The sequence below is a fragment of the Eptesicus fuscus genome, chromosome 3, assembly GCF_027574615.1.
Source record: "Eptesicus fuscus isolate TK198812 chromosome 3, DD_ASM_mEF_20220401, whole genome shotgun sequence".
In the NCBI taxonomy this organism is placed as follows: domain Eukaryota; kingdom Metazoa; phylum Chordata; class Mammalia; order Chiroptera; family Vespertilionidae; genus Eptesicus; species Eptesicus fuscus.
In genome coordinates, this window is record NC_072475.1 from 30,744,099 (window position 1) to 30,767,472 (window position 23,374).

Genomic DNA, 23,374 nt, shown 5'->3' on the forward strand with positions numbered 1-23,374 from the left:
CTGCCCCCATGTGGTCAAAGATCCTGTCCCCAGGTTGATCACAAGATGGCCACCACAAGATGGCCAGCAGGGGAGGGCATTTGGGAGGGACCAGGCCTGCAAGGGAGGGCAGTTGGGGGCAATCAAGCCTTCAGGGGAGGGCAGTTAGGGATGACCAGGTCAGCAGAGGAGGGAAGTTGGGGGCAAACAGGGGAGCAGTTAGACATCAATCAGGCTGACAGGGCAGTGGTTAGGGGGTGATCAGGCTGGCAGGCAAAAGTGGTTAAGGGCAATCAGGAAGGCAGGCAGGTGAGTAGTTGGGAGCCAGCAGTCCTGGATTGTGAGAGGGCAGTGGGACATCCCTCGAAGGGTCCCAGATTGGAGAGGGTGCAGGTTGGGCTGAGGGACACCCCCCACCCCCGTGCACGAATTTCATGCACCAGGCCTCTAGTTAGTAAATAATCTTCTTGCTGTTTGATACTATTTAGTTGTTCATTTCTCATTCATTCTTCAGTCAACAATTATTTAACTGAGCACTTTCCATGTGCAAAATATACCTGGATAATTTATAATCCAACTGAGAGATGTCTAATCACAGAACAATTTTGTCTTTGAGTAGCACATATCACAGTACTACCTACAAGGGCACTTAATAAATAATAATGATGAAGCTAAGAGAAGATTACTTCTGTAAGAAAAGGTAGGAGAGACACCCAAGATTAATAGTACATGCTTTTCTTTTTAGTCAAAAGTTGAAATGGATTATAGAGATGAGACGAGTGGTGTAAAATCTGAGTTACAAGGGACTTTGGAGGTCTCAACCTCCAGATCAATGATCGGCGAAGGATCCCTTTCCCTGCTTCTCTATGGTGACCAGCCCGAGTCTGCCTGCAGCACCCTTACAGGTCGCCCCAAGAGGGTGAAGCAGCTCTCAGCAGGAGGATGCCCTTCCTTTGGGACCTTGATCTACCTCCTGGTGATTCCTCTATTGCCCGCCTTGGCCTGCCTGAAACCCCAGCTCCTTCCTTGTGTTAGCCCTGCCGTGTTGGACAACAGTCGGGTCCCCTCAAATTTTCCTCCTTTAGGACTAAACATGCCTTGGTTTTTCGATCATTTCTTGTACGTTATGGCTTCCAGACCCAGCCAGATGCTCCATTCCCATTACTTTCACTTGCGACAAGTTTGATTCCAGAGTGCCCTTGAGAGTTTAGCAGTCCGTACACTCAACAGCTGCCCTCAGTCCCTAGATGTCCATGTGTGTTCTTTCTTCCAGCCTTTCAGCCTATTACTCAGCATATTCGCAAGGCCTAAGTAAGACAATGTGCATGCTTTTTCTCTTCAGAATATTTCCTATTATGGAAAAATTTTTGAAACATACAAAAAGTTGACAGGAGAGTGAACCCATGCCCCCATCATTCAGCCTGAACAGTTATGTTCATTACGCTTAACTTGCCTCACCTAGTCCCCAACTTCAGCTGGCAACAGTCTAGTGACGTCTATCAATGAGAAATGATACCTGTATTTCAGTTATGATGACCACTTTCCTGTTTAAATAAAAGCATTTAAGTTAAAGAGTCAAAATAAAGAAAAAATTAAGTCATAGCACAGGTACCATGTGGCTAGGGCAAAATTTGTAAAGGTAGATGACTCAAGTTCAGTTAACACGGAGCTGGTTAAGAACACCAAGGCACTCATGTATGGCGAGATGTGGAGCTAGTCACCTGGCAGGAACCTCCCACCACCACTTCTATGTCCATCTTCTTTTAGGAAGCACCCTCCTGAGTTACCAGTTCATCAGATCCCAAATATTAAATTTCCCTCCACTGTTTCTTTTGGTTTTCGAGTCTCCCTTATTTGTTTTAAACAGTTCACTCCCGAGCAGGTGTCAGGAGAAGGGAAGCTGCAAAAGGGCCCCAGGCCTCGCTGCCTTCTGTACCTCCCTCCCCCTGCACTTGCTGGGCGGGCACGCCGGGCTCTGCCTGCCAGGACTGCTTCGGTACCCAGAGATACAAACCCAGGAGAGCCACGTCCTCTGTCACCAGGGAACAGCTGCTCAGCCTCAGCACTTGAAGGGATGTGGAAAGCTTTAGTGTTTCCAGGAGCAGCTTCAGGTTGCCACCGACACACTTATTCCAAGAAAGGCTGAGTACTTCCAGGGCAGGGAGGTGAATGGAGGCTTCAGCTAAATGAGAGCAATAAGAAGAGCTATAATTTAGGCTTCCTTAGAGGTCATAAGCCTTCACTTTGAGGAACCAAGGCTAGGGCAACATCTACACTAATAAAAGAGAAACATGCAAATTGACAGTCACTTCGCTACGCCCACCAGCCAATCAGGAGTGAGTATGCAAATTAATCCTACAAAGATGGTGGCAGCCCCACCCTCCAGCCACTCTGGGCCTCTGGGCAGCACGCATGCAGGCACATGGAGTGGCCGGGTGGGGCGGGATGCCTGATATGAGGGGGAGGGGGGGCGGAAGGAGCTACAAGAGCTGTGCTCTGCCCGGAGCAAAGACTGAAGGCGGCGGCCAGAGTGAAGGCCTGGGTCCCTGGTGCCAGAGGAAAACCAGTGCCGGCAGCCAGGGGAAGGAAGGCCTATTGCAGGAATCTCTTCATGCAACGGGCCTCTAGTATGAACATAAGCGAGGTTCAGAAAGTTGTAGAGATTGCTCACTCCTGCCTGAAATTCATGGCCTCAATTTATGTTGTCTATTTTTATTGGGGAGAAATGTTGGAAACTGTAGAAAAGTAAAACCTAATTAAATTGAATTCACTATTACCTGGAATTTTCCTTCTTTTCCTTCACATTTAAGAAGAAGAAATAGCTCTGGCTGGTGTGGCTCACTGGTAGAGCATCGGCCCACGCACCCATTCCCAGTCAAGGGCATGCCAGGGTTGCAGGTTTGTTCACAGGCCCCAGATGGCTGAGTGTGGGTGGCAACCAATCGATGTGTCTCTCTCACATTGTTGTTTCTCTCTCTCTCTCCTCCTCCCTCCCTTCCACTCTCTCTAAAAAGTAATGGAAAAAATATCCTTGTGTGAGGATTAACAACATCAAAAAAGATGAAGAAAGAGGTAGAGAGGTAGGCTCACAGGCTGGTCAAGATTTCCAAAGTGTGCACTGGGCTTACATATCCCACCAACCATGCAGTCACTGCTGAGATCCTGAGACAGGGCCAAACCTCCCTAGGACTCTGCAACTCCAAAATGTATCTGTGCTTGCTTATCTGTAGTTACAGAGACTAAGAAAGGAAGTGATGTATTAGGAAAGATTTTTAAAGGGAATTAAAAGAACTTTCTGTTTAATTCTCAATTTTCCCTAACATTAAAATCAACCAGAACAACTAATTTTTAAGGTAAGTAATTAATTATACTTTAAACTTCTTTCCTTCTGCCTTCTTTCTAAAAAATTAAAATATATTCAAGGGGAAAATATACATTCTTTTATAATATCAAATAAGAGAACCCCTCCCAGTTACATGGTACAGAGACCTCTCAATAAGAAATGGAACTTTTTTCTTCTAAACGTGATACAGAGAAATATATACTACTTGATTTACTTCTTAATTCAGATTGAATTTAAGATTGAATGATAGATTTATGTTAGATGAGATAGTTTAGTGTAGTATCTACTTGATTATGATCATTGACTTTGTAGCTATAAATTGGAAAGAGCTGTGTCTTCTACAGAAGACACAAAATTAAAAACAAAATATAAAAAATTTCAACAAATTTTGAATCTGAAGTATATTTAGGAAGTATATTTTTGAAACATCATGTTGTACCAAAATTTATTTTTTGTGGAACTTTTCTACGTGAACATCGGTCTGAACAGTGAATGTGTGTGTATATGCTGTTTTACCTAACTATTGGGGGGATAATGGAGTCCTTAAATTAATCTGTCTATCTACTTACTTAATATGTAGAAATGTCTAAAATGTGCTTTCGGTATGCAGCGAAGAATAGACACAAATCTTGCCCTCAATGTTAAAATCTGAGAGAAATGTGGACATTAAAAAACCAACCAAATAAATATATAATGATTAATTCTGATAAAGTCCACAAAGAAGATTCAGGGGCTTCTAATGTAGATTGAGTGGGGCTGTCTTAGAAGGGGATGTTTCCACTGAGACCTGAAATCAGAGCTCCCCAGAAAAGAATGGGGGCGGGGGGTAGCCAATTCCAGGGAATAGGGAGGCCTAGTAATTGCTTTCCTTTCCCCATCAGACAGCACCCCCAGTTTATATTGGCGCCTCATTGAAATGACAAGTTACTGTGGACATGGACCTCCAGAGTTAGTTATACAGACTTTAAATTTTAAAGGTTAAATATGCAAATGCCAGAGTCATTCATGTGCCCTTCAGGAGGTCACTTTTAAGAAAGCATAGTTACTGAAAAGAAGACACATTAGCATGTCATACCTTTGCTTATGGCTGAGTCTTGGAATAAAGAAATTCATGCATAGGGAAAGGGAGTTCCCCCGGCCGCCCCCCCCCCCGCCCCCTCTCCCCCACCCCCAACACACAAGTGTTATTAATACCGTGCTTCCTGAGGAATTTTCTTACCAAGGGCAGTAAAAGTCTCCCTTTGCAAAGCACAGCTGTTGATGAGTAGTGACCTCAGTGCTGGTAAAAATCGGAGCCTGCTGAGTAGGTTTTCAGAAGAGCTGCCCATCTCTTTGTTGGCAGATAAATCCAATCCGTGAAGACTGGAGAGCAAAGGGATAACCTGGGCTGTTCAAATAGCAACAGTGACACGATTTAGGCACCGTCCCACAAAGCGTCTTCTGGGTGTTTGGTTCCCACAATCTTCTTGATTGGCAAGCCCTGCCGTCCCTTACACACGTACACCCCACAGGAACCAGCCACTCTTCCCAGTATGCGGCCTGCGCTCTGCCACTTCCAAGCCTCTTTTCAAAGATTCTGGAGACAGAGAACTGGGCTCTAATCCCAGCTCTGCTGCTAAAGAACTGGGTGATTTTGGACACCTTGCTTAACGTCTCTGAACTTCAGTTTTCCCAATAACAGTCGTAGCAATTCTACTTCCCAGGGCCAGTGGGAAGATAAAACGACGTGGTGTGTGTGAAGTGCTCAGCGCACATCAACTGCTCCATGAATGTTTGATATCATCATTCTTTTCTCAGAACATAAGTGCCAGGAAGGCAGTGAGGTCAAGCAAACAGAACAGATATCTGCTGGTGACAGCACTGGACTGGGTCCCCAGGGCCCCCGAGATGCATGGGGTCTCTGTGGGCTGGCTCGCCTCGGAGGCTCCCAGCCACCCGAGCCTGGTCACAGTAACCCCTTGGTCAGTATCACATCGCCCTGTTTCATTTTCCGCACAGCACCCCCATTATGTAATGTTTTATTTGTGTATGTGTTTGCCTTCTGTCCTCCCTCACTGAAGGTGAGTTCTGTGTGTAGGAACAGTGTCCGAATCTGCAACGTGGAGGCACGAACCTACAAATAAGTACAGAATTCTAAACTGTGTAAGGAGGGGAGGAGAATAAGAGAAGGGAAGGCAAGCACTTGTGATCCCAACAGATGCAACAATCACTCCCTCGTTGAATCCCCACAGCCCGTCGTAGTTCACTGTGCAATTTAGATATTTATTGGTTTGCTACTGCCCTTCCAGACCGAAGCTCCCGGACTGTGAATTGTCCTAAGCCCACAACACAGTGCCAGGTACGATTAGATGGTTAATCAACAGTTGTTGACTAAATGATCTATAACTCCATTTCTTTGGAGCTGTCTAGAATGAGCAGATAAAAGAATGCTTAATATTAAAAAAATAATTCTTTAACACCATAAGGTATTATGTTTTTAGTACATAACACATCAACAGGATGTATTTTCATTTCCATCTTTTCAAAATTAAGCGGAAGGAGAACAATGCAATTCGCGACAGCTTTTCAATAATCATTAGCTTTCCAAGGCCTGCTGGTGGCTGTAAATCTAGATAAGACAGGCTTGTCCCTCTGTTATGTTAGTGGTAACAATTCAGGCCATCTAGCAGTTTAATCTTTCTCTGGGCAACAAGCTGAGATGCGATATTCGTGTTATTCAGTATACTAAGGGGAATGTATTATTTAGAATCTGATGGACTGCTAACTCAGGAGTATCTCTCCCAGGTATGACACTCATCAACAGAGGGATGGTTATACCTCATAAAGCTCTACCTGGAGCCCCAAAAGGGGTTGTTTTGTTACTTTAAAATCTCCAAGCCTTGACCTCATTTTCCAAAATTGAGGGATAAGAGCCTAAGAAATAACCAAGCAGTACTAAAAGGTAGATGTTAGACCTCAAAACCTATTTTACTGTTTTCCTCTCCAAACGGTACTAAAAAACAACTAAAAAGTTCTTTATATTCGTGTTCATTGAATCGTTCATTTATTCAATCACATATTCAACAAACATTTACTGGTGCCAACTATGTGCCAGCCCCTGGGTGTGAGCAAAGGAGAGATGCTGAAGGAGATGCACCCCTGCCCCGGAGGAGCCCATGACCTGAAGAGAGCTCAAGGCCAAAGGCCCGGGCATGGAGCATGGCTGGTGAGCGTGAGGAGCAGCGTGAAGGAGTGGCTGGAATAGGGTCAGTGAGGGGGAGGGGGAGAGAAAGAAGGCAGTGACAGAGGAAGAGGGTGACCATTTGGATTCGTGGGATGAGCTAAAGCAGGGTGGTAGAGGTCTAGATGGTGAACCACGATCAGATTCTGGATGTATTTTGAAGGTTTATTGTGGTTACAGATGGAATAGAACACTTACTCTCAAGGCTGTGCTTGCTGTTTGTTATGGGAAACTGCATAGATACATTACAAGTTGTAGTAATAACAGGACTATGTCTGGGGTAGAAAGTAAGTGTAGTACCTATGTGTAATGTACACCTGCTATGCACCACCACCCTGACTTTTCTCTACCTTCATTTGTATCTAAGTGACTTAACTTACTTGTTAGTCTGAAAGCCTCAACACCCTTCGTTTTGGCTTTCTCTCTACAGCCCTCTCTGTAATAAGCTAGGTGACACCAACAGATCTGTTTCTTTTTGTTGTTCCACCTACTTATTTTATTTTTGAAAAATATTTATTGTTGAAAGTATTACAGATGTCCCCTTTTATCCCCCATGGACCCCTTCTGGCCCAGCCCTGCGTCCCCCCGCCCTGCCCCCCGCTCCGTCTCCTGCCCCAGGCCTTCACCACCCTATTGTCTGTGTCCATGGGTTATGCTCTTTGGTTGATCTCTTCCTACCTAACCCCTTGCCCTCTCCCTAAGATTGAACAATGCTTCTATGTCTCTGAAATGTATTTTATTGATTTTTTACAGAGAGGAAGGGAGAGAGGGATAGAGAGTTAGAAACATTGATTAGAGAGAAACATCGATCAGCTGCCTCCTGCACGCCCCCTACTGGGGATGTGCCAGCAACCAAGGTACATGCCCTTGACCGGAATCAAACCTGGGACCCTTCAGTCCGCAGGCTGACACTCTATCCACTGAGCCAAACCAGTCAGGGCCTCTGGATGTATTTTGTTCATCAGTTTATTTTGTTCATTAGATTCCGCATATGAGTGAGATCATGTGATAAGCCCGTCAGAGAAAAATAAGTATCACATGATCTCACTCATATGCAGAATCTAATGAACAGGTTTATTTCTAAACAGCAACATAAACCCGAAGTGTTCTCCTTCAAGTGCCATCGCTATCATTTACTGACGTGTATAGGAGGACCTCAGACTCACTAACACTTATTGGGCACTTAATAAATACTATATTGGGGAAGTCACAGAACTGTTATGATTTGAGCCTCCCAGGAGCTTCATCAGTAGTAAGTTTAAGGGTATATCTCAACTTTGTCGCATTTCTAAACATATGCCAAGGCTCCAATGTCCTTGGCTCTACCCCACACTTACTCAGTGACACCACGTCGCCTGCTGTTAGTGAGCACCGGTGCAGGTCCAGGACTTCCAGATGCTCCAGCGTGGCCACCTGAGCTGGCGAGTCTTCAAAACCCCCACCCAGCTCCTTGTTGCAGGAAAGGTCAAGTTTCCTCAGCTCACTCAAGTATCCAAAAGCAGCGTCTACAGAGAAAGTCAAAATCTCAGTCTGACATATTACAAGGTGGTAGGCAGGCATGGAGCAGGGGAAGGCACAGGAGACTGAGAAAATACACCCAGAAAAATGCCCAAACAGGGGAATAACTGTAGGCTGTAGACTCCCTACCATCTAGCCCTCTTCGGATTTGCCAATGACCTCAAACACAATGGTTCTGCCATTAATGGTTTTCCTACTACAGTTGAGCTTTGGCGTTTTCATAGAGTTCTAGATTTACTCAGACTGCCGGTGAGAAGGATATTACAAGCGTTGTAAGTTGAAGGGAAAACACAATTTCATTTCACATCCTCCTTTATTGTGGATGCTGTATACAGGGAAATGACTTTTAACTATGGATACCACTGAAGCCGTTCTTTTTATCAGCACCAGTTCCTTCTTACTACCGAGCATAAAATAATGCTGGCAGTTTCAAAAGTAAGAGACAACGAAGTGCTTTAACAGCACAGAAACTTTTATGTTGCCCTGTATCTATCTCAAACCTAAAATAGACTGGCTTTTTCAGATTCAGCCATTTTAAAAGGTTATTTTTGTAATCATGAAAGTATATTCTTGCTCTAAAAGAAAGCACATAAAACATTAAGATTTAAATTACCCACAACCTTATTCCTCAAGATAACCACTGTTTACATTTTATTTTTCCTACTAGTTTAAAAAATTAAATATAAAATAAAATGACATACACACATTAAAAACATAAAATTATGTATATGAACTTCAGCCACTGCTTACATACCCAATAGTTTGACACTCTTTTGTGATAACCCACATGACTGTAACTTCAGTACTTTCAGATTTGAGGCACTTTGTAACCCCTGAGTGATACTGTTCAGACTGCCGCCGATGTTTCTGTTAATGGAGAGATCAAGTACTTCGAGACTGGGCAGCATAGGTAGCAACTGACCTGGAAGGAAGGAAATCGGAACAAAAAGGGCAGCTCAGTGAACATGCAGGGGTGGGAGTTGGGGTGGGCAGGCGGGGAGTGCAGCCTCCTGGGACCCAGGGATGGAGTGAGCCACTCTTGCAATTCAGGGTAAAGAGAAAACAGCCAGCTTTGACTCCCAAGCTATCCAATCATGGGCGTCTTCACGTTTACATTTTAATTTTTGGGAAGAACGCTTCCAAACTCCACTTACCCACAAACGCCCCGTCTTCTGAGGTGAGGGCGCAATCCACCAGCTCCAGCGTTCGGATCTTGCTCCCGGCTTGGAACTTCTGGAGGATCAGAGGCAAGTTTCCCCCCACTTTACTGTTCCAGGACAAAGTCAGCTCCTCAAGGTCAGGTGTCGCTTTAAGTGCGGCTCCTGTCACAGAGGGGCCCGAAGATTGATCACTAGGTCTGCAAAGCAGAGAATGCCCTTCACAATCGGCCCAACCATTATTTGTGGTTGTGGAAGCCAAGCCAGGTCTGACGGGTTAGGTGCCCGGTCACAGAGAAGAGGATGCAGTTCCCGCCCGCTCCCAGCAGGGGGAGCTTCCATATTTACAGGCGCCTTCTACTGCCTCCTCCAAAGTTCTGCAGCCTTGCTTATGAACAGATTGCTTTTTTAAAATTCACCTCCTCATAAGGTATTTCTTACTGAGATTTTTTGGTGGTAGTAAACATGTGTACTAGTCCATTACTTTCTCTCACCCACCCTCTCTGGGAGCAGCAATACTGAGACGCTTGGCCGGAGGTAAGAAGTGAGACAAAGCCAGGCGCTGGCCCCCACAGGGGGAAAGCTCACATTGACATCAACAGTGTCACGTACAACGGAACCGACCACGGCAGAGAAGAACCCATAACAAAGCACCAGGCACTAACAGCTCACAAGATTCCTCGGCCTGTGGGGCAGAGGAGGGTGCCGTGAGAAAGGGGTGCAATGACATTTCTGAAACCACCTCACACAGGGAAGCTCCCTGGGGCTACAGCGTGGAGGCTGGGAGAGACCAGGGGAAGTGACTGGGGCGGGGGTGGGGTGAATCCTTAGGATGATTTTCGCTGCCCAGGGGAGAAGGGTGGGGAGCCACACAGGGAAAATGCGCTTCTCAGCATGCAGCCTCGGTCTCAATCCTAAACAATCAAGAGCTGGAAAGCCCCATGTCCGGAGCCTCTTCCACCTCCCCTACTGGGCGTGGACCTCGCATTGGTTAGTCACTGTGCGGGTTAAGGATTCAGGAGTCGGGAGCCCCGTGTTAACAGGCATATTCTTCCTGCACAAGTGTCACCTTGTGTGTCATCGCCAGCCAATTGGGGGTGGCTTTCTACAGCCCTGAAGCTCAGGATCAGGGAGAAAGCGTGTAAGGTTGATTAGCTATCTGCAGTGCTCACGGGACTGGGCGGCCAGCACTGGCCATCCTGCACTACGCAGTTGTAACAGGTGGAACGCTGTGGGAATGGCTCCTGACTTACGTTAGCTTACCAGCCCACCATTTATTCTCCCTATCTGCATTCAGACTACAGAAGGCCCTCTCTGATGGGAGAGGATGCAGAAGTCCTTCTAGAGAGGAGACAGACTCCGGGAGAGGCACAAGGGCTCAGGACATCAGAGAGACAAAGAGCCACACTCCCTCCTGCACCCAGTAAGTTTGGAGTGGGTCCCAGGGCCAACATTCCATGTTCTGGTCTCTTAAGGAAATGGGGGAATCCTGAAAAGGATGAGGTTAATCCAGTGGTCGGCAAACTGCGGCTCGAGAGCCACATGCGGCTCTTTGGCCCCTTGCGTTTTTAGCAAAGGCCAGCATAGGAGTACCCTAACTAAGTTAATAACAATGTACCTACCTATATAGTTTAAGTTTAAAAAATTTTGGCTCTCAAAAGAAATTTCAGTCGTTGTACTGTTGATATTTGGCTCTGTTGACTAATGAGTTTGCCGACCACTGGGTTAATCAAAGAAAAGACAGAAACTCCATTTTCTTGTCACGTCTGAGTAACAATGTGTAACATTTGTGATCCTTCTACATGATAACCAGCTGCTAACTGTGGGGCTAAATTCCTCCTGTAAAACCACAGAAGGGACATTTTGGATGAGGGAATAGGGAAAAGAGGAAATACCGATTACTGAGCATCTGTTATGTGCCTGGTATGTAGTAGGCACTTCACAGAAATTTACTTTCCTCACAGTCATTTTTTGAGGTGGGTAGCACCCCCTTTTCTGATATGAGAAACTGAGGCTCCGAAAGGTTCGTTTGTCCATGATCACAAGCTGGGCATAAGTGGGACTAGGATTTGAACTGGGATCTGGCCAGCTCTGAGATGTATGACGTTTTTCCTCAGCTATAGGCAGGGTGGGGCCAGGAGTCATGAGCTGGCCCCCATTTTGTTGGGAGAGATTGGAGAGAATGAACCGTATTGTTTTTACAGAAATCTTTGCAGAGATGTAAATGATCAAAATACACAACTGAAATAAGAAACTTCAGACCAAAAGAAAATTTTAAAATATTAATGTCATCTAAAACCAGCAAGCATTTTCGTGAGGCAGTTGGGTTAGTAGCGTGACAAATGTTATCCTGTGTTCTTTATTCTCTGTTCAGCATATAAACTAGCTTAATGGAGGTTCTACTGCTGTTTAAACCAGCGGTCGCCAACCTCTCGGACCTCACGAACCACCAGTGGTCCACGGATCACCGGTTGGCGGCCGCTGATTTAAACCATTTCTTTTAGTTGAAAAGCCTTGTTTTGGTCAATTTTTTAAAAATGGAGGTGGAAAAATAGAAGAGATTATTTTGGAGTTGGAGAAGAATCTAATCGTTATCTACTCAACTCTATTTTACAGATGAAGTAAAAGACGCAGAGTGAGCCAGTTTTACAATGATCTGCATTTAAACTCCATGAGAGTGGGTACCTGGTCAGCCTTGTTTCCTTCTCTGTCCCGGAAATTAGCACAATGCTAGGTAAGGTTACGTGGCTCTTTAGAAGTTATGCTAGTGCTCAACACCACAGGCATCATGTACATCGCCTCAGGCACAGCACACTTTCCATGAGCACCGAGGGTGTGGGGGCCCAGATAATTCGCCCTTGAGGGCCGGGCTGCCAAGGTGTGTAAGTGAAGTCTTTTACGAGAAGCATTCATCATACCCAGTGCTCGAACGTCATCTGTGGTAAGTCTGCAACTCCCCAGCCTCAGGCTTTTTAACTTGCTGACAAGATGCATTTGCTCAGTGATCGAATGGAGGGTTCCACCGACAAAATCATTCCAGGAAATGTCCAGTGTTTCTAGGTCCGGGAGAAAAGGCAGCAAAGCAACTAGACGTGAACAAAAGAACATACAGATTTGCATAAGTACGTTGTGATGTGCAGTAAGTAGGATCCATTGCCTGTACGCACAGAACATAGTTTGGTACTGTAAGAGAATAAGGGGACGAGGGCATGTGGCTCTCTCAAGGGTCTCTCAGCTGTGCAATTAGAGAGATTATGATGTTTACATTTTCTATTTCTTGGGATGTTTTCTATTTTTGCCAAATAATTTCACTCTGAAAATGCAGGGGTGCCCAACTGGCGTGGCTCAGTGGTTGAGCATCCATCTATGAACCGGGAGATCATAGTTCGATTCCCGATCGGGGGCACGTGCCCGGCTTGCGGGCTCGATCCCCAGTAGGGGGCATGCATGAGGCAGCCGATCAATGATTCTCATCTTCGATGTTTCTATCTCTCCCTCTCCCTCTCCCTTCCTCTCTGAAATCAATAAAAATATTTTTTAAAAAGAAAGTACAGTGGTGTCTCTGTAAGATTTCATAGGAGCTTTTTTACTGCGGAGGAAAAGGCAAGTCTACTGTTGCCACCACTTGTGAAGTGTGCACTGGTCCTTGTGTTTTGCAAAACTCTCTGACATCCATCAGCCAGTCATCCTGTTGGCTCCTCAGGCTGGTGGCCTGGGGACTGCTCTCTGGGCCAGGATTGCTGAGGTTGCAGGTGCCTCTTACCTTTTCTTTTTTATCTTGGTTACCTGGGCATCACCACCTTAAAAAGCTGCTGTAATACTTAAACGGACTCCCATATGGAGACTTAGGCTGGCACACAGCCTGATGGGAACGTTCTCTGGGTCTCTGCTACTGCTCATTAAAAGTGAAGTTGCTCTCTGGGCAAAGGACCCTCCAAGGCCATCGTATCTCCTGACGCAACAACAAGACTCTTGAGGGGAAAGGCCAACACAGAGGCGGTAAAGCATCTCTGCTTTTAAAGGTCTGTCTTGAATGTTAAAGTGGTGGCAGCCGTCGGGAACAGCAGGCTGAGCTTCTGTGTTACCGTCACACAACCCCAGCCTTCCGGAATGCTGAGGCCACGCTTCGAGCGGAAAATTGTTTTCCTTTCACCAGCATTGAAAGCATGTTCAGCTGGCTGGCGTGGCTCAGTGGTTGAGCATTGACCTATGAACCAGGAGGTCACAGTTTGATTCCAGGTCAGGGCACAATGCCCAGGTAGTGGGTTCGATCCCTGGTGTGGGGCATGCAGGAGGCAGCCAATCAATGATTTACTATCACCATTGATGTTTCTATCTCTTTCTTCCTCTCTCTTCCTCTCTGAAATCAATAAAAATATTTTTTTTCAAAAAGCATGTTCACAATGATCCTAAATTTATTATAAAGCATAAGTCCATTGAATATATTAGGATGGAAAAAAATAAATAGCCGAAACCGGTTTAGCTCAATGGATAGAGCGTCGGTCTGCGGACTGAAAGGTCCCAGGTTCGATTCCGGTCAAGGGCATGTACATTGGCTGCGGGCACATCCCTGGTAGGGGGTGTGCAGGAGGCAGCTGGTCGATGATTCTCTCTCATCGATGTTTCTAGCTCTCTATCCCTCTCCCTTCCTCTCTGTAAAAAATCAATCAATAAAAAAAAGTAAAAAAAAAAAAAATCATAAAATAAATAAATAATAAATAAATAAATAAATAAAACCAGAGATTGCCATTCAGTGGGTTTGGGTTGGACTCAAGTGCCTGCATTTCTACAGGCTCCACACGTGATCTTGACACGCGGGCATTGGATACCCACGGGCATGATTCGAGTTCCCTTCCAGAGTACCGTCCAAATTATAATGGCCTGGATTTTAATGAAAATAGTCAGGGACTCCTCATTCAAAACGCAGTTCTTTGATGCATCTCTGTTGGTAGACACATCCAATTTGATTAAAGGCTTAATTTAAGGTATCTGAGAAAAAGAGGGGGGAAGGTGGTGATGGTGGTGTGGGCACAGGGTTCTTCACAATCACACGCCTGCTTAGGAATAACAAAGGGTAGTGGTACTTTTGTGCACAAAAAAATATAAGCAAAGGAGACTTATGTAAAACTTTAGACAATAAAAAAATATATATATATAAGCAATAATTGCTGGTAGTTGTACTTTTCATTCCACAGATAACCAAACAGCACAGTACCCCTTTAAATTCCCAAGAAGGCTCGGTTTCAGGCTGAGTTTCACGGGTTTATATCATATATAAGAACAGATGTTTTGCAGGGGCCAGAGGCAATCAGTAGGGAGGTAAATTGCTCAGGAAAAACAAACAAATGAACTTCCTCCACTCAAATCTTTGAAGCTTGAGAAAGGATAAATTAACTTTTTTTTCTCTTTAAATTAGCAGTGCAGCTGCTGTTTCTGAGTAGTCTGGGGCCACCCTCAGACCTTGGGTTACCAAGTGAATAATGAGTGCATTTTGCCTGCTCATTTCAACCTACAGGCCCCACGTTCCCGTCAGTGCAAAGTCAACCGCATACAGACCCATCTCCCTCACGTCCGCTGTCGTGAGCCCGCAGTTATTCAGATCTAGACACGTGTCCGCAGCCTTTTTGCCCAGCTTCTGCAGGAACTGCTCCACCCTGCATCCCGGTTCCATTTCTGAAGTGAGAGGCGTGGCTACATTATAAGAATAACGAAGGATTTGCTGTTAATGACAGATAGTATTAAAGATGCATAATGATCACAATACAACAAGTGAAAAGGCGGGCAATCATCCTGAACTGGTCCCTGGTGAAACCTGAAGCATTCACCAGGAAGAAAACCTCCATTCTGGCCTTGGTGGCTTTTCTTTCATGGCCTGACCTGGGCTTCTCAGCGCAGAGACAGAGCTGTGTTCCTGAAGACGAGGTGAGCTTGTTAGCACAGCGTTAGGCGGGCGAGCAGTGCTGGAACCATGACAGATAGCTTTGGCGAATGCCACTGCTGGGCCAAGCACAGGTGTTTGCCTCCTAACCAGGCAGGTGAAGAAGGGGAGGCCTTGCAATCACCGCTGGTGAGTTTCAGATGGCTACAGGGTGGGAGTGAAAGAAACAGCTGCTGCTCATTTCCTCCACCGTTCAACTGAGGAAGCCTGAGAGCTAGTGCCTGGGGGAAGCTTTTGTATATTCTGAGCTCCTGCTGGAGAACACATTCAGAAAGCCTCATTTGTCCTTCTTGTTATTAGGAATTATTTATGAGGCACCTCACCAAATTCCTCTGTTGTAACACTACTAGAGGCCCGGTGCACGAAATTCGTGCACTGGAGAGGGTCCCCTCAGCCTGGCCTGCACCCTCCCACAGTCCAGGAGCCCTCGGGGGATGTCCGATTGATGGCTTAGGGCTGTGGTTGGCAAACTGCGGCTCGCGAGCCACATGCGGCTCTTTGGCCCCTTGAGTGTGGCTCTTCCACAAAATACCATGGCCTGGGCAAGTCTGTTTTGAAGAAGTGGCATTAGAAGAAGTTTAAGTTTAAAAAATTTGGCTCTCAAAAGAAATTTTAATCATTGTACTGTTGATATTTGGCTCTGTTGACTAATGAGTTTGCCAACCACTGGCTTAGGGGGTGCGGGCCTAAGCCAGCAGTTGGACATCCTTAGTGCTGCTGCGGAGGCGGGAGAGGATCCCGCCACCACTGCTGCACTCGCCAGCCTTGAGCCTGGCTTCTGGCTGAGTGGCGCTACCCCTGTGGGAGTGCACTGACCACCAGGGGGCAGCTACTGCATTGAGCATCTGCCCCCTGGTGGTCAGTGCATGTCATAGCGACCAGTTGTTCCGCCATTCGGTCAATTTGCATATTAGCTTTTTATTATATAGGATGCTAATGTGATCTCACTAAAGTAATAAAAAAATACTATAATTTTATTGAGCACCTATTATGTACCAGTGCTTCACTTATTGCATGTGCCAGCATTTAAAATATATGTAAAACACATTATACTTTGGTAAAGGAAAATAAATATGCATGTACTGACCGTGACTTTAAAGAGGTTTGTCAGTGGCAATGTACAATTTAAAACATACACAAAGAGCCTGGCCACTGTGGCTCAGTGGTTGAGCATCAACCTATGAACCTGGAGGTCACACAGTTCAATTTCTGGTCAGGGCACATGCCCAGATTGCGGGCTTGATTCCCAGTGTGGGGTGTGCAGGAGGCAGCTGATCAATGATTCTCTCTCATCATTGAGGTTTCTATCTCTCCCTTTCCCTTCCTCTCTGAAATCAATAAAAATATATTTAAACACACACACACACACACACACACACACACACACACACACACGAAGTACACTGGAATCCAATAAGAAGACATAAGTTATGAATGTGCAGGAATATTCTACTAACCCTGACAAAAAAAGTATAAAACAACATAGCTGAATACTATATATACATATATATTTGTACCAGTGAAAATTAAAAGATAGTAGGATTACAGTAATAATAAATTTAGACTAAAATGTTAGCAAGGATAATGAAAACTTCATCTCTCTTCCACAGGGTGTCTTGTGACTTGCTATTTTTATTTATTTATTTTATTTAAAAGATTTCTATGTTCCTGTGGCTCTATTTTCCTGTCAATGCTAGTTGTCAGTGTGTTTTTTTGTTTGTTTTATTTTTGCTTTTTAAAATATGTATCTTTATTGTTGAAAGTATTACAGATATCTCCATTGACCCCCTCTACTCTGCTCTCGCTCCCCCAGGCCTTCACTGCGTTATTGTCTGTGTCCATAGTAAGTCAGTCAGAGAAAGAGAAGTATCACATGATCTCGCTTATGTGTGGAATCTAATGAACAAAATAAACTGACTTGGCTATTTTAAAGAAAGCCACCTGTAGGGTATACAGCATTGCTGGCATGGTCGCTGTTGCCACATTCCACCAGTAGGAGGCAGCACCTTCCACCATTTTACCTCTTTACTCAGGCTTTCAATTTTTATCATGGCACTTAGATACAAGGTATTTTGGGTAGGGTTGCCAGATTTAGGAAAACAAAAGCAGCATGTCCAATTAAATTTAGACTTCAAGGAAACAGGATCATTTAGTAAAAGATGTCCCAAATATTGCACTTATTTTACATGGCAACCCTAATTTTGGGTGGCAGAAAGGAGAACTGTGGATGAAAGATGGGGAGGGACTGCCTCTTACATGCCAGTGAGCACAGAACATTTTGTTTAAACTTAAAGGAAATAGTCACAGTTATACCACTTCATAGATTTGGTAACCGAGACTCTGTTAATTACTAAGTAGCAGAGTCTGAATTTGAACCCAGAACAGTCTGCTCCAAAGCCCATTCTGTGTGTTTTAAATTTTTTGTGTTTAAAAAATTTCTGCACATGGTATCCTATTGCTTTTTTTTAACTCCATAGACTCAACCTACAACCAGCCCCACCAATTCTTCTTCTTTGTTTTCTCCTCAAGCCACTGCCATGTCAATCATTTCCTTTACTATCAAAAGTTTGGAAAGAGTGGTTTGTACTTGCTCCCCCCACTTCTTCAGCACATTTACCAACTAACCTGCTACATCTGGTTGCCACACTCACCTATTCAAATAAATTGTTTCTCAAAAGTCACCAGCAATGACCTACCAATGGATAGACTCAGAAATCTCTTCTCAGACCACATCGAACCTGGGTACTCTGTAATGGTTGATATGATTGGCAAGTCTAAGACAGCACAGTTGGACGATCTTGTTGAAATCATGGATCCAATGGGTGAACAAGTCATAACTTCCCTGAGCCTTGGTTTACGCATCTATAAAAGGAAGACTATAAGTCCTGCCCAGTTCCTTTCTCGGAAGTATAGTGACTTAAATTTATGAGAGTCTTCCAGGGAGATGGGACTCTGCAGAGTCTTACGTGAGACATACTTGGTGAATATTTGTTATACGAACAAATAATTGAATGAGTGAATGAATGAGTGAGTGAGTGAATGAATATTAATTAGCTTTACAGTTTCTTAATTACCAAAATAAATCAACATGATAAATCTTTCTCAAAACACCTGCATATAAATATGAATATCAACTTATGACACCCCTAGACATCTCGTCACAGACCGTGTATTTCTTTTTAACTATGAAACCCTTTCCTTGAAGACTATCGGTGTCACAGCTCAACATACAAAACTGATGAGTCAGAGCTGCTGCAGGTCGGCTGAGGTGGGAGGGCTGGCACTTCGTGGAGGGGACAAAGTGATCGCACGTGAGCAGTCTGTCGAGTGATTTGGGGCCTTTTCCGGCTGCTTTCCCGCTGACCTGAACTCTGGCGTCTCCATCCAGGTGATTCTGTGAGCTAAACAGTCTCTTCTCATTGAGTCCTTTTCCAACTTAAATCTGTGAGGGTCGGTTTCTGTTGTTTATGACCAAGAATCCCAATGTTTTCATAAAAACATTATTACGTTTGTAACAAAACAAATTCCTGTTTTCAAAGAGCTACCTGTCTAATGGAGGAGACACACAGGAAAGCCACGGTCACAGCACAGAGAAGTGCGATGGTGGAGGCGTGCAGCGGGTGACAGGAAGAACCTCTGGTCTGGTGGGTGGGTCTTGGCAAGCTTCCAAGAGAAAGTGATGCATGATTTGCACCTGAAAGGACCAATGTGAGCCAGCCAGGTGGTGGAAGTGAGGAAGAGGTAAAAGGGGAGGGGTGAAGAGGCAAGGTGGTGATGCAAGGGAAGGTCTTTCTAGGCATCCAACTTGGGGGAATATGGCCAGTTTAGGAAACTGCAGGTAAATCAGAATGCCAGGAGGAGAGGCTGAATGTGAGGCTGCGGGGAGGCAGAGGCCATGAAGAGATAGCCAACTGATCGCCAATACCTTGATGACCTTTCTTGGGAGTATAGACTTTCTCTTCAAAGTGAGAGGGATCAGGAAAGGGTTTTAAGCAGCTGAAAGACACCATATTATCTGTGGTTTACGAGGGCATCCTGTGGCAGTGTGGAGGACATGTTGGCAAGAGAGCAAGACTAGAGACAGAGAAACCAGTTATGAAGCTGGCACAGTGGTCCGGGCAAGAAACGAGAACCAGAATAGCAGTGGAGAGGAGGATCCAGATCCAAGAGCCATTTGGGAGGCAGAATTAATGTGACTCTAGGAGCCACTGAATTTTGAGATAATGGAACCAGAGAAGCCATGAATGGCTTGAGCAGCCGGTGTTTACCTCTGCCTGGTCTTGCACTGTTGATTTATTAATGGTTTCAGATACTCATTAACCATGTTCCTGAAGCTCCGAACAATACTTTAAAACAAATGCCAACAATTTTCTGGTAGAGATTGTCTTCCTTTAGAAGTAGACTTTCACTGCCTAGTTACCAAAATATATTTAAAATACATTTAACCTACTTATAGGTAAGATGATATTATTTTAGGTATTTAATATTAATAATTTGATGGAAGTGAGGATAGGAATAAATGAAACAAGATTGGCCATGAGCTGATAATTGTTAGAGAGGTGATCACGGGGACTCATACTGTTCTCTCTACTTTCGTATATGTTTGCATAAAAAGTTTAAAATGCTTTTAAAATTCATTTAACCTAATGGATAATAAATTGGTGGCATGTATATGCCATCATATTGCCAAATAATATGATTCTGACTTTGGAGAGAGAGTTGGCAATATTTATTTTCATAACCCTTGAATATATAATTTTGGTTCTTGGAATTTATACTTTTTAAAAAAAGCTGAAATTCCATGAAGCAGGGAATATGGGAGAGGGAAAGCCAAAGATAATCACTGAAGGGTAAAAAAAAAGGAATTCATTAAGTAATTATAGCATATGAATGTAATGGAATATTATGCACCTGTTAAAATTATGTATAGGAACATCATGAAGCAATGTAGGAATTGAGCAGTATCATAATATGTTTCCGAAGTAGGATCACTGCTTCATACAACTCAAGAGGGATTTGTAGGCTATTATAACTGCAGGAGATGCCTGTTCTAGCCCCCAGCTACCTCCCTGACTTGTCTCTACTTCTCTCCCTCTCCCCATCTCTCACCCTGCGTCAGCATCCCGGACTTCACTCCGGGCTCAGTCCCACCTTGGGCCTTTGCATTTGCAGTTCCCTTTGCCTGGAAAGCTATCCCCACATTTATCTATGTGGCTGGTTTTACTCATTCATTCTACATAGCTGACTTTATTTAGAACTCCGCTCCAATGCCACCAAGTGAGAGACTCCTTTCCTCCAATCCTGTGGAAAAGAGCACTTCCATCCCATCACTCTCTACTTAGCCTGCGTTGCTTTTCTTCACATCCCTCATCAGCACTGAAATTGTATCTGCATTTGGTTCCTTGTTTACATAAGGTCCTGCTTTTCATGGCTGTATTTTGAACGCTTACAAAATACAGTGGCAGGCACATAGTAGGAACTCAATGAATGGTTTCTGACCGACCATAAATGCATGCACGTGAACAAAAGACTGAAAAGAATCTTGAAAAAAATGACCATTTGCGTGAAAATGAAAGGAAATCAGGTATTTTCTCTACACCTTTCTGTAGTATTATATATTTTTGATAATTGAAAAGTAAAATTAGCAAAGTATTTAAAGTATTTAAGTAACATAATAAATGTTTAGACAGAGACTCATATTAGATTTAGTTTAACCCAATGATCTCCAGGGGAAGACATTATTCTAAGAAACAAAGAACTGACAGCAGTCAGGAGTTTACCGGTGTCTAAGGTGGCAATCTTCTGTGGCTCATCGCTGGGCTGGGAATCAGCTGTTTTAAGGTCATTGCTCTCGTTTCTGCTTTCCGCTTTGGAGGACCTGAGTTTTGAGCCCCTGAGGAATTTGCTGACAAATGAAGTCCGGGGTTTGGTTTCTCCATCTGAGGAACCTTTCTTCCTCGTTTGACTCATGGTCAAGTTGAAGGAGGTCTTTCTCAACATGACATCTTCTTGTTTTCTGTTTTCTAGGATTTCTGAGAAGAAAATAGGTCTGTCAAGTCTGGGTGGAATCAGAACCTCCCTATACGGGCTTTTATTCCCCCTTTTCCTTCTGTTTTCATTACTGGTAATGTTTAACATAAAAATAAGAATGATGTAACCCAGGATCCGGGAACCAACAGATGGTAGCAGATGTCAATCCAGAGTTTTCAACATTGCCCTGTTTTATTGTGTGGAATGCGGGTCATTGAACACCGCTTTGGCAAGTGCATCAAATGTGTCAATAGATTTTTAAAGTTCAGCCGTCAGTTAGCGTTACCTTCTAAGAAAGTTAGTGAAGGACGATGCCGCACGCCATTAAGCCGCCTGGACCTTCACAAAGCTGTCACCCAGAGGAGTTAGTGGGCCTTCAGGGTCCCCAGCCTCCTCTCTTTGCACACTGCTTCTCTTTCACTTGGCATTTTTACTTTCTCTACTCCAGCCCTGCACCACCACCCATTAAAAACACCTTGGCAGGAAAGAATTCATCCATTCCCTAAACAGAACCTACTACGGGCCAGATATTATTTGAGATTCAAGAGATTCAATAAAGAACAAGACACAGCTCACGTGTGACCTGGTGGGAAGATAGACCTGTGTGCCAATGGTGACACTGGGTGAAGGGCCATCAGCGAGGAGGGACCCAAATAGTCAGAGACCCCACCGTTGGACTAAGCCTGCTTTGGAGAACAGACTTGGAGCAGTGAGTGACATTGCCTGGGTTTTGAGAACTAGGAATTAGCTGAAAAGAAAAGAGAAGGCAGAGTATCCTAGGCAGAAAACAAACAAACAAACAGCAGGCTCACCTGCTTATAGGCATGCAGAGTCTAGTGGTTGGCTCCAGGAGTGGATTCTGGTTTTAAGGGAGCAAGATATGTGGGAGGTAAGTGGAGGGTCTGGTGTAATGTAAGGCTGACAATTCATGAGGGTCACTCTGTTACCCCTCCTGGGATTTGCCTGCATTTTAAAGGAAAGTTAAAGACTTAAACTAAAGGGATAAAGCCTGTAAATGGAATTTCAAATTCTGTTAATAGAATTTCGATCCTGTTCTTGGGCCAGGGCCCAATAGTCTTACCTTCTTCAAATGTTCATGACTTTCTTGCTATACGGGAGGTATTTCTGTAAGATTATGTTTCAGAATGGTTCAAGAAACGTTTTACACGGGGACTCCTAACAAAGACCTTGCAGAACCCACCTTCACATCTGGGGGATGGATGTTCCACAGTACTACTTTAGAAGTCACCAATGGGCATCTGTTTCTTTTTACATTTTCTTTCCAAATTAGATCAGGGTCCACTCAGCCCAGGTTTACCCAGGAGGACACAGCAATAAGTTGGAAAGTTGCTTCACACCTGACCAGAGCCTCGGGGGGAAGGAAGGAAGGAAGGAAGGAAGGAAGGAAGGAAGGAAGGAAGGAAGGAAGGAAGGAAGGAAGGAAGGAAGGAAGGAAGGAAGAAAAGGAGGGAGGGAGGGAGGGAGGGAGGGAGGGAGGGAGGAAGAAAAACCTTCAGCTCATGAATCCAGCCACAACCTGCAGCCCCAGCTGCCCTATTGTGATTCCACCATCACCCTACAGGCCCTTCTCCTTTTGCCCCAACGCAAGACTTACCTCCAGGGTCATCTTCACTCAATTTCACCTTTTGGAGACATACACAGCCATTCTCTGGAGAGCCATCCCAGGAAATGGTTTCACTCCGCCCACCCTCACCCCCTAAATGCACTGCCTCTAACTCCTACGTCTTAAGGAAACACTACTGGACGGTGCTCCAGGATGTGGTAATTTACCCAAGTGAAACCCCACCCGGCTGTGAGGCACAGAGTCCACTGTGGGGCAGAATGGGAAGGGCGGGGCAGCCCGGGAAGGCAAGAAACTGCACAGGACTCCAGGGGTCAGAAGAGGAAACCAAAGAACGGTGGGCAAACTGGGGAGGCAGAAAGGAGAGAAACACAAGAGAGGCTAAGAGAGAGTTGGAAAAGAAGCAAGGATGAGGAAGGCAGATGTGTGAGCACAGGGGTAAAAGCATCAGCAAATTTCTTAGTATTCAGTATAGGAGGGCACCATGCCCACACTTACAAAAAAAAAATTGTTTCCAAAGTATGTTTAGGAGATTGCTCTTTGTATACAAACTTCAACAAGTACTCAGGCTTCCCATACTAATTCAAGCTTTAAGATGAGCTCACAT

At 44.7% G+C, this 23,374-nt stretch overlaps 1 protein-coding gene across 2 annotated transcripts in view; it reads right to left on the minus strand.

The window, feature by feature from the left end:
• LRRC31 (leucine rich repeat containing 31) overlaps positions 1 to 22,816 on the minus strand; it is a 31,726-nt gene extending 8,910 nt beyond the window's left edge. The window contains exons 1-9 of one of the 2 annotated variants that reach the window (XM_008142374.3): positions 22,801 to 22,816; positions 20,936 to 21,187; positions 14,774 to 14,908; positions 12,136 to 12,303; positions 9,215 to 9,382; positions 8,815 to 8,982; positions 7,880 to 8,047; positions 4,542 to 4,709; positions 1,994 to 2,161 (exon numbers count right to left, since the gene is read on the minus strand). In XM_008142374.3, coding sequence (XP_008140596.2) covers positions 1,994 to 2,161; positions 4,542 to 4,709; positions 7,880 to 8,047; positions 8,815 to 8,982; positions 9,215 to 9,382; positions 12,136 to 12,303; positions 14,774 to 14,908; positions 20,936 to 21,155 — 1,363 coding nt within the window. In that variant the 5' untranslated portion in view covers positions 21,156 to 21,187; positions 22,801 to 22,816. Of the gene's footprint in view, positions 1 to 1,993; positions 2,162 to 4,541; positions 4,710 to 7,879; positions 8,048 to 8,814; positions 8,983 to 9,214; positions 9,383 to 12,135; positions 12,304 to 14,773; positions 14,909 to 20,935; positions 21,188 to 22,800 lie in introns of those variants that run through there. The other variant, XM_054711142.1, reaches the window with a different exon arrangement.
• Between the last annotated feature and the right edge of the window lie 558 nt (positions 22,817 to 23,374).